The 18,626-nt window shown below is 38.1% G+C and overlaps 2 protein-coding genes across 2 annotated transcripts; both read left to right on the forward strand.

The window, feature by feature from the left end:
- Positions 1-3,258: 3,258 nt before the first annotated feature.
- LOC132662542 (olfactory receptor 5M11) lies at positions 3,259-4,203 on the forward strand. The gene has a single exon (XM_060607997.2). It carries the CDS (start codon positions 3,259-3,261, stop codon positions 4,201-4,203), a length of 945 nt encoding a protein of 314 aa, XP_060463980.1.
- Positions 4,204-17,417: 13,214 nt separating this feature from the next.
- LOC132662540 (olfactory receptor 5M5-like) lies at positions 17,418-18,373 on the forward strand. Its single transcript, XM_060607995.2, is given in 2 exon segments — positions 17,418-17,982; positions 17,985-18,373. Coding segments are annotated over 2 exon segments (954 nt in total).
- The last annotated feature ends 253 nt before the right edge of the window (positions 18,374-18,626 follow it).

Genomic DNA, 18,626 nt, shown 5'->3' on the forward strand with positions numbered 1-18,626 from the left:
GTCCCGATTAATCCCCACAGGCGTGATTCCCCATGTAACACACATCGCTGCTATTCTTAAATCCTTCTGAGACTTGCTTTAAGACCTGCCCCTACCTCCCACATCCTGGTATAAATGCAACAACATTTTACAGATTGGAAAGGCCTCAGTGAACTTCCTCAATCAGAGGTGAAAAAATAGTGCATTTCACAATCAGAAGTAAGTCTTCGTGTTTTTATGTTCTTTAGTTTTAGTCAGGAGGAAATTACTTACAGTGTCAAACTAAGGCACAACAGTTTGCTCCTTGTTTGCTTGAAATATGCCCATGCCATCCCTTCTGTTCTCAGGTCCTGAGTTTGAACCTCACTGAGTTTTCCTGACAAGAGGGTCATTGACATTTCCATTGATCTCCCTGGATAACATTTTACAGAGCTGTCACTGGTGCAAAAGAACAAAGAAAGGTAAAAGGTCTACTATCATAGAAAAATGCAAGGACATTTTCAGACATGGGGTGGAGCTTTCCCTAAGAGAAGAGTTCTTGTAGTTAGAGCGTGGCAATCTATAAGCCTTTTACATCTATCTATCTATCTATCTATCTATCTATCATCTATCTATTTTTTGTGGGGGAAGATTTTGAGTTTGTGTATTAACTCTGGTTGAGGATCCATAGTTTCAATAAATATTTCATGAGATTTATATTTTAAAAAGGAGGAAAAAAGAAGCTTAAGTTCCATTTTTTCAATGAATTCTCGCTAAGAGTTTTATTTCTTAACTTTACAAACTTTTTTTTTTCAGAAAAAATCTTTTGTCATTTATCTATAATTGAATGGGCTACAAAATTACTCTAGACAACTTGCCCATTGAGCTCTGTTACCCTCTAGCGCATTCTCACTAGGGCTGAATCCTTTCCTTGGTGTTTTGTTTTATTTTGTTTTTCTTTTTTTTTCCTTAGTCTTTTTTTTCTTCTTTTCACAGGAGTGAGGGTGATCTCCTTCTATATCTCCTGTCATCAGCTCTGTTAGTCTCTGTGTTCCAGGACCCACTCTGAACCCCCCATTAAGAATGTTCACCTTTTGCTCTGGCCTTATACAGGCAGCTGGGTCGTCTGTGACTTTCTTTCTGTAAGCACACGCTATGCTATTCATTATCTTTTTTTTTTTCTTCCCATTTATCAGAACTTCTGCTCTACTTTCCAGTGGGTATTTCTGGATCCCACACAAGTCACCATCTCACGAATCAAGACTCTTTCAGTTCCCACAGGTATTCATTAAGTGACATGTGACAAATGAGTTTTTCTACAAATGAAAGCCTTAAGTCCAAGTTCTATAGTGTCTGTAAATCTGTAAAGCCCACATTCTGATCTTTTACTTTCCATCTTTCTCTGTCCTGGGGACCACTATCTACATCCTTTCTGAGGGTTCCTGGGTGCAAACAGATGTGAAATCATCTAAGCCACCCTACTGATGTGTGTCATTTAAAGAAATACACTGTTTAGAGGGCAGTTTCCTGCTGGCCACTTCCTGAAGAGACACTGCCACTATCCACAAAGAAAGATCCCACACGGTGACTTTGCCTCTGTTCCTTGTCCTTCCTGGAACACCCTTCGTAAAGTAAGATTATTGCTTGTTCTCGTCCTCCTTCAGTTTGTTGCCAAAAAAGATCATCTTTTCAGACATGCTTCCCCGATGTTACTACTTAAAAGCTGAACACCTGCTTCACGAAACTCCATTTTTTTCCCTCCTTAACAATGCCATTTGAATCACCATTTACTTCCTTGCACTAATCTGTGTCTCCGTCTACTGTATGTGAAGGTCGGAAGGGCAGGGATTTTGAAGGTGGTTTTGTTCACTTTTGCATCGGCCGTGCCTCATCACATGATACTTATTTTATGAACATCTAGTTTGATATCCACAATGACTCTTGAGCGAGGTAGAACAGATATCATCACTCCCACTTACGAATGAGGAAATGAAGTAACCCACGGTTAAGGATCATTGCTCATTATCAGCAAGTGTTGTTAGTGTATTCAACAAATGTTAAGTACCTACTCTCTGGATAAAGGAGATAAAGCACAAAAAGACATTGCTGTTGTCTCTCTAAAACCTATACTAAAGTAAGTTTCAGTGACTCATTTTGAAATGAGACAAGAATTGGGCAGGATTCAAAACATTGAATATGAGAGGAAGGGCAAGAAAAAGAACATTTGAGAAAAAGGAAGATGAAACTAAGCACCGGTTATGATGTAAAGGAGAGCAAAAAACCCATAGAATTTGTCCTACTTCTGGATGGGTACAAGTTGTGATTAACAACTTAAATACTAACCATGCAAAACTTACTTCCTTATCAGCACATTATATATCTATATTGCTGTAGACTGTTCTCAAAATAATGAGTGAGAATTCATTTGATTAGATGATTCTTCACTCGTTGATTTGCTGTAAGTTTATTCGACCAAAGTGATTGTCCTTTTTAAAATTGTGAATCTGGGAACATCTGCATTATAATCTCCTGGTTACTTGTTACATATGAAGTTCCCCATATCCCACATGAAAGTATCTCACATAAACTTCCTATAACTTTTCTTAAGAAGCCTTCCCAACAATTGCTTTGTACACTAAAATTCAAAAAGCTCTTAATTCTCCTGAGGGCACGACATCATGACAAGCTCCATTGGGATACAGAGATGAGTAAAACATGTGTAATTAATCCATTTTTCATGCTTCCGCTATTCTTTTCTTTTCTTTCCTAAAATTGAATCTGTAAATGTGCAATTAGAAGTCACAGTTCGATAATGAGCTGGACTTTGTCCCTGTCCCGGAGGAAGGAATATATGAGGAGTGGAAAGTAGATAGAATGAGAAGAAAGGTGATAGAATGTGCTACAGAGTGAGTTAGAGGTATGTAGGGTGTGCTGGATGCATAAAACATACTGCACCTTATCGGATAAGTACAGTTTGAGAGGAAAAAATTTTGAAGGGGGAGAGGGGACGTGTAGCTCGGTTGTAAACATGGATAACGGAATAGGTATTATGTACAGTTATCTATAGGTATAGCTACAGGTGCGACTACAGTTATACAGAGAGAAATATAATAGTAATTCCGTACAAAGACAAATGAAATAATGGCTTAGCAGAAGCACAAAGTCTGTTTATGGTAACATTCGTTTTGAATGACACATGGAGATATTGAGGAAAATCATTTCAACAGTCAGAAGTAGGATTTGTGCCTTTCTGTCTGCTTGACTTCCATTGTTTCCAACGCAGGTCCAGACTCTCAGAAAATGTCCATCTCAAACGCCAGTGCAATAGCAGAATTCATTCTCCTGGGGCTCACAGACCGGCCTGAACTCCAACTTCTCCTCTTTGTGCTGTTTCTGGTTTTGTATCTTGTCACCCTCTCGGGCAACCTGGGCATGATGCTGTTGATCAGACTGGACTCTCGCCTCCACACACCCATGTACTTCTTCCTCACTAATTTGGCCTTTGTGGACTTGTGTTACACCTCAAATGCAACCCCGCAGATGTTGACTAATTTCTTATCGGAGAAGAAGACCATCACCTTTGTTGGCTGCTTTACGCAATGTTACATTTTCATTGCGCTTCTCCTCACTGAGTTTTACATGCTGGCGGCAATGGCCTATGACCGCTACGTGGCCATATGTAACCCTCTGCGCTATAGTATGAAAATGTCCAGGCGTATCTGCCTCTGTTTGGCCACACTGCCTTATGTCTATGGCTTCTCAGATGGGCTGTTCCAGGCCATCCTGACCTTCCGTTTGAACTTCTGTAGATCCAACGTCATCAACCACTTCTACTGTGCTGATCCACCGCTGATTAAGCTTTCTTGCTCTGATACGTATGTCAAAGAGCATGCCATGCTCATATCAGCTGGCTTCAATCTCTCCAACTCCCTCTGCATCATCCTGGTGTCCTATGCCTTCATTATTGGTGCCATCCTCCGGATCAAATCGGCAGAGGGCAGGCGCAAGGCATTCTCCACCTGTGGCTCCCACATGATGGCTGTGACCCTCTTTTATGGGACGCTCTTCTGCATGTATGTAAGACCACCAACAGATAAGACTGTAGAGGAATCCAAAATAATAGCTGTCTTCTACACTTTTGTAAGTCCGGTGCTTAATCCATTGATATACAGTCTGCGGAACAAGGATGTAAAGCAAGCCTTGAAAAATGTCCTCAGAGGAAATAGGTCGCTAAGATGGGACTGACCCTGATTTCCAATGAATCGTCACTAAAACTTGGGCTTAATATCTTTGTATTCTAATGATGTATTTTTATATTCTCTATGAATAAGTCTCAAATATCTCAGCTAAAAATTTTAAGTCTGGGGAAAAGATGAGCTTCACTTATAAATCTGCCGTCTTGCACCTCAACATGTGGTCCATACACCAGCAGCAACAGCATCACCTTGGACTTTGTTAGAAATGTAGGATCGCCACATTCTGCACCTTAGATGCACTATATCCAAGCTTGCGTTTTAATCAAATCATAGGTGATTTGTAAACACATTAAATTTGAGGAGCACTGTTCTAATTGAAAACTCCCACTTAGTATGGCATGGAACATTCCCGTGTTCTTATTGTTTACAATGATGACGAGATAAAGATGTTCTCAGTTCCACTCCTTACGTTTGTTCTATTCTTATTATTATCTATCTTTTGGGGCTAGGAGTGTTTGTGAAACACATCCTTCTGTCCTTCTTCTCTGAGTTACTAAGTAAACCCAAAAAGCATGGATCATGATAGTCTTCCCTTTCCTTGTGAATGTGCTCATATAATGGTCAGTATGGGAATGGAGAAGAGAGGAATAGGGTGATCTTTTTTTTTTCCCTAGCTCTGAGTTTGTGGATCCAGTCTATGACCTCTGAACTATAGGGACCTACTTTTTCCCTCTGATCTGCAAGCCTGAATCTACGTACCCAGGTCTAGGAAAAGAAAGAATGCTTTCAGTATCACTTGGATGTGAAAAGTTTAGAAATGCCAGGCAATGTCCTTTTTCTTCATTTCTAGTTTATAAGTGAAAATTTGGATTATTGATTTGAGTGTTGCTTTTTCTCATATAAACATTTATACCCTTTACCTAAACACCACTTTAGCCGAAAACTGCTAATTTTTGGTAATTTTTACATTCATTTTGCACTATTTTCTTTTTCTTTCCAGCACCTCTTCTTTAACCTTTGAGCTATTATAGAAGATAGTGCTTAATTATTGTCTATTTGAGAGTTTAAAAGATATTTCATTGTTACATATTTGTCATTAAGTTCTGTTGTCAGAGAACATATGCCTTATGATTTTAATCTTGGAAATTTACAAAGTTTAGTGTTTTATTTATAAAATGAGATAAATTTATAAATTTTATTTATAAAATGAGAGATAATTGACATATAACATTGTGTATGCTTACGGTGTACATTGTAATGATTTGATACATGTATATGTTATGAAATGATTATCACAAGACTGTTAACACATCTTTCATGTCGTATAAACACATTTTTTTTTTCCTGTGGTGGTCACGGTGAAACATTTAAGATCTACTCTCTTAGCATTTTCAAGTATACAGTACAGTATTGTTAACTACAGTCACCGTGTTGTACGTTAGATTCCCTTGAGGTTATTCATCTTATAACTGAAGGCTTGTAGCCTTTGACCAACATTTCCCCATTTCCCACATCCCCCCCACCTGACAACCAGCCCTGTACCCTCTGTTTATGTGAATCTGACTTTCTTAGATTCCACATAAAAGTTAGATCATACTGGGCACCCGGGTGGTTCAGTTAGTTGACCATTCAACTTTTAATTTCAGCTCAAGTCATGATCCCTCGGTCATGGGATTGAACCCTGTGTCAGGCTCCATGTTGAGTGCGGATCCTGCTTGATATTTTCTCTTTCTCTCCCTCTGCCCCTGGCTCCTGCTCTCTCTCTCTCTCTCTCTCTCTCTCTCTCTCAAAATAAACAAACACATTCAAAAAGAATTTAGATCATATGGTCTTAGTCTATCTTACTTATTTCACTTAGTATAGTGCCCTCATCCAATGTTACAAATGGCAATTTCCACTTTTTAAATGATGGAGTAATATTCCGTTGTATGTAAATACCACATCGTCTTAACCATTCATCTGCAAATGGACACTAACATTGTTTCCGTGTCTTGAATCTTGTGAGTTTTGCTGCAATGAACGTGAAGGTGCGCCGATCTCTTCAAGATTATGATTTCATTTCCACCGGCTGTACATATCCCCAGAAGGGGGCTAACTGGGTCATATGATAGTTTTATTTTTGATTTTTTGAAGAAGCTCCATAGTGTTTCCATATTGTCTATATAGATTTATGTTCCCATCAGCAACGCACATGGGTTCCTTTTTCTCCACATCCTCTACAGCACTTACTATCTCTTGTCTTTTTGATAATAGCCACCTAATAGCTGTGAAGTTGTATCGCACTGTGGTTTTCCTTTGCATTTCCATGATGTTTTGCGATAACCAGCTTTTCATTACCTATTGGCCATTTGTATGTCTCCTTTGGAAAAATTTCTATTCAGGCCATTCGCCCACTTCTAAACAGGCTTATTTGTTTTTGTATTAAGCTGTATTTTTTGTTATATATTTTGGATATTAATGTCTTCTCTGATATATTGTTTGCAAATATTCTCTCCCAACCCATAGGTTGTCTTTTCATTTTGTTGATAGTTGTTTTTTTTTTTTTTTGCTGTGCAGAAGCTTTAAGTTTGATGCAGTCTAATTTTTCTTTTCTTGCTTGTACTTTTGATTTCACATACAAAAAGCCATTGCCAAGACGAATACCAAGGAACATTTTTCCTATGGCAGGTTTTATGCTTAAGTTATTAATTTATTGCAAGTTAATTTTTTATGTGTGGTATAAAATAGAGCTCCAATTTAATTGTTCTGCATGTGGTCATCCTCTTCCCAGCACCACTCACCGAAGAAACTCTCCTTTCCACATGGAGTATTTTTTAACTCCCTTGTCAAATATTAGTTGACCGTATACGCACGGGTTTATTTCTTGGCTCTCAATTCTGTTTCTTTGGTCTATATGTCTGTTTTTGGTACCAATACCATCTTGTTTGTACTATTATAACTTTGTAAAATAATTTAAAATCAGGAAGTGTGATGCCTCTGGCTTTGTCCTTTCTCATGATTGCTTTGGCTATTTAAGGTCTTTTTGTTGTTGTTGTTGTTCCATATGAATTTTAGGATTATTTACCTTGTTACAGTGAAAAATGTCATTGGATTTTTTTTATTGGAATTGCATTAAATCTACAGATGGCTTTGGGTAGTATGCACATTTTAACAATTCTAACTCTCTTTCAATCCATAAACACTGGGTGGGTATCTTTTTGTTTATGTCTTCTTCAATTTCTTTCATCAAAGACTTTTTGTTTTTAGATTTGCACAGATTTCTTTTTACTTCATTTATTTACTTTGAGAGAGAGAGAGAAAGGGAGGAAGAACTGAGCATACAAGTGGGGTAAGTGGAGAGGGAGAGAGACAATTCTAAGCAGCTCTGCACAGTCAGCAAGGAGCCTGATGTGGGACTCGAACTCAGGAGCTGTGAGATCATGACACGAGCTGAAACCAAGAGCTCAATCTACTGATCTACTCAGGCACCCCAGTGGACAGATCTTTTCATGCTTTGGTTAAAATCATTCCTAAGTATTTTATTGATCTTGGTGCTATTGGATTTTTTTCTTTATTTCTTTCCCAAATAGTACATTATTAGTATGTGAAAATGCAACTTATTTTTTACTTGTTGATTTTGCATTCTGCATAAACTTACTGAATTTATTTATTAGCTCTAACAGTTATTTGGTAGTGTCTTTAGGTTTTCCTATGTAGAAGATCTATCGTCTGCAAATATAATTTTACTTATTTCTTTCAGATATTGGATACTTTTTTTTTTGCCTAATTGTTCTAGCTTGGACTTCCAGTATTTTGTTCACTGGGAGTGGTGATTGTGGACACCTATGTCTTGTTTTTAACCATAAAGGAAAGGTTTCACCTTTCCACCATTGAGTATGATGTTAGCTGTGGGCTTGTCATATATAGCCTTTATTATATTGATGTATGCTCTTTTTATACCCAATTTGTTGAGAGTTTTCATGATAGGACATTGAATTTTGTCAAATGTTTTTCTGCATCTATTGAGATGACCATATAATTTTAACCTTTTATTCTATTAATGGATGCATGTATTTTTTTTCACAAACAACTGATCCCTGTGGAGACAGTGAACTATAAGAGGTAATGGGTACAAATGTGTCCATTTTAAGTACAACTTGGGTGTTTTGACAAATGTGTATCCATAGGACTGTCACCACTATTGATTGACATATACGGGATTTCATCACTTCCCAAATTTCCTTTTTATCCCTTTTATGACAATTACTTTCCTGCATACCCCGCCTTTGCTAATCACAGATATGCCTTTTTCTTGCTATATTCATATAAATGGAATCAAACCATATATAGTCTTTTGTGTGTACATTCTCTGAGTTGCCAAAATATTTTGGAAAATCATCCAGTTGATGTATAGATCCATAATTTGATATATTTTCTGTTACTGAGCTTTACGTTTTAAAAATGTACCACTATTTATACATCTATGTGTTATCAGAACTTGGGTTGTTTCATTAAGTGTCGGACTGTCTTCAGTATCAGGCTTAATGAAAGTGTAATGTCCAGGGCAAAAGAAAATTCTTCTACCAACCTGTTATAAACTCACACAGAACAGATGTGATTACAATTAAAAATCATGACTTTTACCTTGAAAGACCTCTTTTTTATTTCTTCTTCCCTTGATCTAGTCACCATGGATATAAAGTCATCACATATAGGTTATCTTGCTAGACTTTTTTGGAGGTGGAAGTGAACATTTTCTGTATTACATTCCTATTCTACTTTGTAACTGACATTTGTGTGCCTTTCACACTATATTCAATCATAAGGCCAACAAATGAAATCAGGTTGTGAAGTTAGGATGATGGGTTAGAAGATAATAAGTTTAGACGTCTTCTAAAACCATAGAGCATTTGCCCTTTAATGGATGAAGCTGCTACTCAGGTCTTATCATTTGCTTCCATACTAGAATGCAAGCCATGTGAATTCAAATTATATTGATCTTTAGAAGAATTTCATGATCTTGCAAGTAGTGCAAAGTGTGTCAATTTGAAAACACCATGTCAACTAAAAGATATTTGTGGGTGAAATCCTACTCTATTTTTTTTCAATAAAGTCACTCAATATGTATTTATGACTAGCATGTTCTAGTCACTGTGCGGAGTGTTGTGTATATAGTGAATTAAAATTTTAGTTTCTTATTCTCTTGGAATTAATAGTCTGGAAGGGAAGATGAATCTTAAGGAAACAGTATTCATTGTACACATAGATCAAACAATTCTAAAATTAGTATGGAACCACAAAGGACCTGAAACTGCCAAGACAGTCCTGAAAAAAAAAAAATCAAAACTGGAGGCATCATGATCCTGGATTTCAAGCTATATCGTAAAGTTGTAGTCATCAAGACAATATGGTACTGGCAGAAAAACAGACACATAGATCAATGGAACAGAAAAGAGAACCCCGAAATAGACTCATAACTACATGGTCAACTCATCTTTGACAAAGCAGGAAAGAATAGCCAGTGGAAAAAAGACAGTCTCTTCAACAAAGGGTGTTGGGAAAACTGGATGGTGACATGCAGAAGAATGAAACTGGACCACTTTCTTACACCATACACAAAAATAAATTCGAAATGGATGAAAGACCTAAATGGGAGCCAGGAAACCATCAAAATCCTAGGGAATACAGGCAGCAACCTCTTTGACACTGGTCAGAGCAACTTCTTTCTAGATGCATCACAGAATGCAATGGAAACAAAAGCAAACATGAACTATTGGGACTTCATCAACATAAAAAGCTTCTGCGCAGTGAAGGAAACAATTGACAAAACTAAAAAGCAGCCTGCAAAATGGGAGGAGATATTTGCAAAAGACATATTTGATAAAGGGTTGTGGTACAACGCCTCCTTAAGGAATGTGGTGAAAATCTCAAGACAAGGGAAGGCAACCTGGCTATGTATAGGTACATGGCATTCTTCATGACTCTGTAACATAGACTGCCCATTCAGACCGTATGATACCATATACGGGAGACAAAGGAGCAAAAATTGTACAAAAGGCAACCCCTCGCTGTGCTCGGAGCTCAGCCTTTTGGGTCTTAGCCCACTAAGCTCATGCCAGCACGAATAAAAAAGCTGCTTCCTGGAAAGAAAAGCCTCTGTGTCCCGACTCTTTATATGTAACTGGCAGCTACAGGATTATTATCCAGAATCTATAAAAACATCATCAAATTTAACACCCAAAAAACAAATAACCCAGTTAAGAAATGAACTTAACATCTTGAATGAACTCTACACAACTCATTATGCTATCCTGCCCACATGATTTTACTCACTGGGTGTTATAATTTAATCACTTAATTCTGGATATGAAAGTCCTTTCAGCAAACATTCATTCAATAGCAATTGTATGGATAAAACACAATTTAGAACAGGAAAAATCATAAAAACATCAAAGACCATGAATTGAATCATTATTTTATGATGTTATTCATTGTTCTGTTTATCTGATGAGAATAAATTGTCGTCCATAATGCAAAAATTCCATGAGAATAAACTCCTAACCACTGAAAGGAATCAGCTCAAAATTATTACAAACTGATTCAGTCACAAGGGGGAAATCCCAAGACTCTAATTAGTATAAGTCTGCCTAAGTTACTATTTCCTGGGAGTTTTCTCTTTTAGTAATGTCATTGTTTTTTCAGTATATGTTGAAAAATATCTTAGGAATAGGAGCTTCAAATTACAATTTGGGTATAAATCACTCCTGGCACCTCATCATTTGGACCACTCGTGTCTCCGAAAGAATCTTTCCTGGGATCAGGTAAGAGTGACAATTCTGACTTCTACACTTGCAGTTTCTCTTCCTGTTTTATTTTTGGATCTTCACCATAGGAGTTAGGTGGCCACGAAAGGAGCTTTCAATGTTAGCTTAATTTCTTGGCCAGCTACAATGAGTTTGTATGTATTTTTATTTAGATTGGTCACTAGAAAATATCAAACTCTCGTGGGAATTAATGCGTTTACACTAATCAATTTACTTTGAAAATAACATTCTCTTCATCCATTCAATAGTTTAACACATATTGAATAACCATATGAGAGGGAGCACCTGATATTCTCATAATTTTTAAAAGAATAATATCTGTTGGGTCATCTAGGTGGCCCAGTTGGTTGAGCACCTGACTCTTGGTTTCGGCTCAGGTCATGACCTCATGGTTGGTGGATTTGAGCCCATGTCTGGTTCTGTGCTGATGGTGCTGAGCCTGCTTGGGATCCTCTGTCTCCCTTTCTCTCTGCCCCTCCATGCTCTCTCTCTCTCTCTCTTCCTCAAAAATAAATACACATTTAAAAAAAAGAATAGTATCTGTTGGAAGAACAGTTCCCCCTCCAAAAAAATCAAATAATTGAAAAGATAAAAAATTCAAGAAAGAATTATTATATTCATTCTGGCAAAAATAAAACTCTTATAGAACTCAATAAATCTCTTTTTCAATTATTTGGGAGAGAAATGTTTGGGGTAAATTTAATTAAACTGAGACACATGGCTAATAATGGGTATAGGATTTGTAACTACATAAATCCTGAATCAGAATGTTATAAATGATGGGCATTTTAGAACTTATGTAGCCAAAGTATGATATTGAATAGATGAGGACTCAAGTTCACAGAAAGAAAGTCGCTATATCAAGGTTAAATGATTGCTTCCTAAATTAAAAAAAATTAAAAAAATTAGTGTTTATATGTTTATTTATTTATTTATTTAAAAATTTTCATTTATTTTTGAGAGAGATCGAGAGACAGAGTGTGAACAGAGGAGGGGCTGACAGGGAGACACAGAATAGGATCCAGGCTCTGAGCTGTCAGCACACAGCTCAATGCGGGGCTCAAACTCACTAGCTGTGAGATCATGACCTGAGCTGAAGTTGGACACTTCACAGACTGAGCCACCCAGGTGCCCCAAAGATCGCTTTCTAAACGAAGATTCAAAAGGGGTTTTATGATACCATTGGCTGGTACAAAGCCATAATGTGTAACAAGATCTATAACAGGTTCATTCATTGTAACCAGGTAATGCACCCTGCTCTTAAATTTGTGAGACGATGTAATGGAAAACTAAGACGGGGAAGACACTGGAGTTTATTTGGCAGAGTAGACAAGGAAGGTGCTCCTTCTGGGAAATTAATATTCACACGAGATGCATGGCTCCACCAACTACATGACCTATTATTTACTTGTTTTGCCATTTCCTACCTTAAAGTACCATTCTTTTTCTAGCTATTCTTGCAGGCTTATCTACGTCTTTATGAACAGTTGAGCTTGCATGCTTATCGGATTACCGACTCTAAACTTCAATAACCCTTCCTCCTATTTTGTGTGTCCCTATCCTTCGCTTCAATATCTCCGAGTCTCCCACTCAATCCATCTTACAGGAGTATGAAATGGCAACCTAACACATGGAATAGTTAGCAAAAATGAAAGCAGGTCAGTGTTATCCTGTTACCTTGAACATGTGCCTTTAAACTGGACCCTGAAGAGGGCAAACTATTCCCCAAATGAACACTTCAGCCACCAGGGTGTGAGATATCAATGACACTTTTGGAAGTGAGCTACACACTTTGATTGACTGATTTTCAGTGGGAAAGTAAAATCTTGGAACTCCAAATTTTCGCCAAATATTTACCACGTGTACCGGTTTCCCATATGTGACACCTATTTTTTGCTCAATAATCCCTACTAAATTACAAAGTAATGTTTTGTTTTCTTGCGTTGTTACATAATAGGAAACAAATGTATATGCATATCAATATCCTTGTGAGTCAAGTTCATTTGCATGAAAAATCTATGTAGTCTCTGTTATCTTGTTTATCTATGATCATTCCAATCCAGAGAAAAGCAATTTGACATTATTGAACCAGTGAAACCTTATGCTGAGAATTTTATTTTTCTTATGTTTCTTGAAATAAGGGACATGGATAAAAAAACACAACTCATTGCTACTTTCACTGACTTATTATTACCCAGAAATTTCAAATTGGACACCAAAGCCAGAGGGAAATCTTTAGGAAGATATCCGGTTCCCCACCTCACTGAAATTTAATTATCTTTCTGTGTGGCATTTCTCATATGGAGAGAAAAATGTGCATGGCTATTATAAAACTAGTTCAGCAATCTCTCCAATAATTCAGTACGAATTACTTGGCATTCTATATTGATATAGAAGCTAGAAAATAAGAATAACGGAGGATAAATTTTGCTATTCCTTAAATAAATATCAAATAAGTGAGCAATCTTTCCAACTACAAGGAGTGCTGGGTACAGTAATTTAAATAGGGAGCTTTCAAGAGCAGTTCCCACAGCCATTAAACATGAGCCCAGAAGCGCAAGAAAACTCTACAAGCTTTTGCTTATAGAAATAAAAATAATATATTAAGTATTCCAAAATTATTCAGCTACTTATTTCCAGTGGAATAAAAGGCTTTACTTCTAATGCAGCAGGTTTGGTTTGGAATTATCATAGAGAGCTACCAAAAATATTTAACATTTACCAACAATATTTGTCATATGCCCATTTCAGATCTCAAATATCTTTTTTTTTTTAAAGATATTGGGAATCATATTTCCAAACACTTTTGGCCTTTAAAATTTGAATTGGGCAAGAAACTCAAATTAGATGGTTTTGTTTTATTTTATTTTTAAACATTTTTATGTTTATTTATCTTTGAGAGAAAGAGAGACAGAGTGTGGGCAGGTGAGGGGCAGAGAGAGATGGAGACAAAGAATCCGAAGCAGGCTTCAGGCTTTGAGCTGTCAGCACAGAGCCTGACACAGGGCTTGAACTCACAAATAGCGAGATCATGACCTGAGCTGAAGTCAGATGCTTAACTGCCTGAGCCACCCACATGCCCCTCAATTACATTGGTTTTAGAAACAGGGTCATGGATTGCAAGATAGGTCTGTAAAAAGACAGAGGAGAAGCAACTAGGGAAGCATGATTTTAAAAAGAATATGTAATAATTTCAACACAGATAAGTTAAAGTATGTGCAAATTATATGAGAATATTTACAATATGTGGAACCTATGTTATATCCACATACATGGTAATTTAGCACATACCTTAACTCAAATAGACACTTAATAAGCAACCATAATTATTTGCTTGATATGATATGTGCAAACAGGGGCTAGTGTTTAGGGTCCAGCTGTACAGATCATGTGCTTGGAAGCAGAAAAGACTTGTGTCCACCTCTGATTGGTAAACAGAGCTCTGATGTCATATTGCTTTCTATTTCCCTAGGAGTTCTTTGCTATTTTCTGCTTGCTTCCATTCCTTCCCATTCACAGGGGTCCTCTTCCAAGCTCTATATTTCCCCCAAACAATTTTTTTTGAGAGCATGTATCAGTGATAAATTCAAAAGTGCTTTAGTATACTACCAGTGGCCCTACTGAAAGAAGGTGATTTTCCAAGTAGCGCAGGATAGATCTTACGTTCCTGTGTTTGGTTTTGCTATTGAGATGCAAGGGTTCTAGCAATCTCTGGTGCTCGTGTGGAATTAGGGTTTCTAAGTCTAAGGAGAGTAGAGATGCTTCAGGCTCTTTGAACGACTGAGCTTAGGAAAAGCTGCATATTCTTGCCCACCTTATATAGCTTCACAACACATGCGGGCATATAGAAGGCTCTGAGACTTCCTGCAGCAGAGAAACCCATTTTCCCTTCTCTTTTTCAAAACACAGCATTCTTTGGGGTGCCTGGGTGGCTCAGTCGGTTAAGCATCCGACTTTAGCTCAAGTTATGATCTCGCGGTTCATGAGTTCGAGCCCTGCATCAGACTCTGTGCTGACAGCTCAGAGCCTGGAGCCTGCTTCGGATTCTGTTTCTCCCTCCCTCTCTGCTCCTCCCCATCTTGTACTGTCTCTCTCTCTCTCTCTCTCTCTCTTTCAAAAATAAATAAACATTTAAAAAAAACTCAGCAGTTTTCAAATTTAGTTTTACCATAGACCTATTTTGTTGCCTGATATCCGGTTGATCTGGTGCATACAGTTTTGAAAGTACTAATCTAAGAACTCTGATGACAGCATGTTGAAGGTTTATGTGTGCCCCATTCCCCCCCTTTCCTAATTGTACTCGCTCTGTATTAGTTGCAGGTTCTTCTAGAGGTAAAATAAAACAGAACAGCATCATTGCTTTGTAAAACTGATGTGGCTGTGTGCATGGAAAGAAGAACTATAATCAAAATGTAGTCTCTTCTTCTTAAATCTTAGATCATGCTTGCTGAACCTATTTAAAGGAGATAGTAGGAAACAGGCAAATTAAATTCCTATTTCTCTTTTATATTTTTATTGCTTTTATTAGTTGTCAAATGTAATATGATGAGCAACCAGGTGCTAGTATTTAGGGCATAGTTGTCCAAATCTAAAGATGAATGTCTTAATGCCATTGAAATGGGAGATTTACATGTACCGTTAAGGTGAATATTCTCCAAATAGACTCACCTTTTCTGGCAAGTGAGGAAAAAGCACTTTTGCTATTTACACATATCCTGATTCTCAAATTATTGTAGTTTGCTCTCAAAGACCACAGTTGTAGAATTAATCCATAGAAAATTTATCCCTGCGTCTACGTGGATTGTCTTTGATTTCTCTCGAAAGCCTCCTGTCTCTGTGTGTACTGTTTACACTGTCTGAAAGTCCTCCCTACCCTCCTCTTTCTAGAAAATTCTTAGTTATCCTGTAAGTCCCAGTTAAAGGGTACCATTCTTTGAGGCTATCCTGTCTTTCTGGACACAATTAATTAGTAACTTTGCTCAAATCTTTATTATTGAACTTATCACATATAATCTTAATTTTCTCTTCCTATGCCCCTTTTACAATGAAGATACCAACCAGCTCTCTCAAGACAAGCACTATTACCAGTCACCTTTGTCTCCTTAGGAAAGTGACTCACAGACATGCAGTGTCCAATGCTGTTTGTACTCAAAGATGATCTTATTATAATGACTAAATCATACAACATTCTGGAAACATCACTGAGTCGAAGTAGCTGACTTTTGAGGGTACTTGGTTCAATACCCGGGAACAGCTTACGTACAGCAAATATAGCTGGTGACATTGCCTTTTCAGTGAATTAGGCATACAGACTTCTTTTTCTATGCTCTGGTTAAAGACAGGCTTAACAATGAAATTATTCGCCAACACTGTGTATGGTAGGTTTCACATTAAATAATGAATCCTCATACCCGTTTACATTTGGAAGCTCTTAAGATCTTGGAACATAGGGCTTACGTTATTGTGTAGTAAAAATTCCACTGGCCTGAGTGGCTGCTGGCTTTTTAACCTGGGAGTCACTCTCTACTTCATTTCTGTTCATCCTTATACTTAGCCCACTTCACTCATCCTTATTATCTAACTGGCTCTAAGAGGTATTTGAGTTCTGGTCCCTTATCTTATTCAGTCTATCACGTACAATAACACGACAACATTGAGAATCCATGATGAAAATATATTCTCCCGACTCCCGGAAAAAGTTTCTCATTTTATTCTTTCATTATAATTGATATTATCTGAATTGATAATTTTATCCACAAGCACAATCCACTTTTTGACCACTTCTTTTTTTCCCCCAACCTAGGTCTCCCTTTCTCTAGTCATACAAATGCTTCTGAATGAAAATTACTTCATTAGTGATTGATGCAGGGCTTTGTTATTTTCACATTTGGGGTCATTATCTTTGGCCTATTCACATATGAATACCATAATTTCCTGTACTTTATTGATATCACAGTGAAACAGGATCTCTTTCCTTTAAATCACTGTAATTTGGGGTTTTCACCTACAACCCATAGGGAGTGTAATTCTCAAAAGTTGAACTTCCACATATGCATGCACTGTTGACTTGCAGAAGTGTTTCCAAACACATGTCACCATTGCATCTGGAACCATTCCCAGGCTCCATGGTGAAGCCTATGATTTTATAGAGAACGGGAAGTGACTGTTGGTGGTTCAGTCCATTTTTCGGTAGACTTTGGGTCATAAGGCCCCCATTCTGAAGCAAGCTGGTGTCGCATGAGCCATTCTCTTGGGGACCATCTGCACATTACACACCTAGCTTCTAGGGGCCACCACCTTCTTGAAAGTCTCGGCTCCTGCAATCTCAGATGCTGATCATAGTCCTGCGTGAGAGTGATTGAGAGTGTGAGACGGAGGAGAAGGGGAGAAAGAGAGAGAAGAAATATATGATGGACTTCTCATTCACTTCTTACTTTATTTTAATTCATCTACGTGAACAATGCTGGCAGCTAAGAAAATGGTCAGAGGGAATTCCACCTTAGTGACCGAATTTGTTCTCCTGGGATTAACAGATCGTCCAGAGCTTCAGCCCGTCCTCCTTGTGCTTTTCCTGGTGATCTACTTAATCACCGTGGGGGGGAACCTTGGGATGTTGGTATTGATCAGGATAGATTCACGCCTCCACACCCCCATGTACTTCTTTCTTGCCAGTTTGTCCGGCTTGGATTTGTGTTATTCCACGAATGTGACTCCCAAGATGTTGGCGAACCTCTTATCAGAGAAGAAAACCATTTCCTATGCTGCTTGTTTAACCCAGTGTTATTTTTTCATTGCCATGGTGGTTACTGAGTTATACATGCTAGCTGTAATGGCTTATGACAGGTACATGGCCATCTGTAACCCTTTGCTTTACAGCAGCAAGATGTCCAGAGGGGTCTGTATTCGCCTGATTGCTGGTCCCTATGTCTACGGCTTCCTTAGTGGCCTGATGGAAACCATGTGGACGTACCGCTTGACCTTCTGTGACTCCAATATTATTAATCACTTCTACTGCGCTGACCCCCCCCCATCCAGCTGTCTTGCTCTGACACTTTCATTAAAGAGACGTCCGTGTTTGTGGTAGCAGGATTTAACCTCTCCAACTCCCTCCTCATAATTGTCATCTCTTACATCTTCATTCTCACTGCCATCCTGAGGATGCATTCTGCTGAAGGCAGGCACAAAGCTTTTTCCACGTGTGGTTCCCATCTGGTGGCAGTGACTGTATTTTATGGGACACTCTTCTGCATGTATGTTAGACCTCCCACGGACAAGTCAGTGGAGCAGTCTAAAATTATTGCCGTTTTCTACACTTTTGTAAGCCCTATGTTGAACCCCATCATTTATAGCCTGAGGAACAAGAATGTGAAGCAAGCTTTTTGGAAATTGACGAGAAGAAATGTACTTTTGAAATAAAGTTACAATGTATCCTTCTTTATAAATTATAGAGGGGCGCCTGGGTGGCTCAGTCGGGTAAGCGTCCGACTTCGGCTCAGGTCATGATCTCACGGTCTGTGAGTTCGAGCCCGGCGTCGGGCTCTGTGCTGACCACTCAGAGCCTGAAGCCTGTTTCAGATTCTGTGTCTCCCTCTCTCTCTGACCCTCCCCCGTTCATTCTGTCTCTCTCTGTCTCAAAACAAAAATTATAGAAAAGATGTACTTATGAGAA

The sequence above is a fragment of the Panthera onca genome, chromosome D1 (genome assembly GCF_046562875.1).
Source record: "Panthera onca isolate mPanOnc1 chromosome D1, mPanOnc1 haplotype 2, whole genome shotgun sequence".
Classification (NCBI taxonomy): Eukaryota; Metazoa; Chordata; class Mammalia; order Carnivora; family Felidae; genus Panthera; species Panthera onca.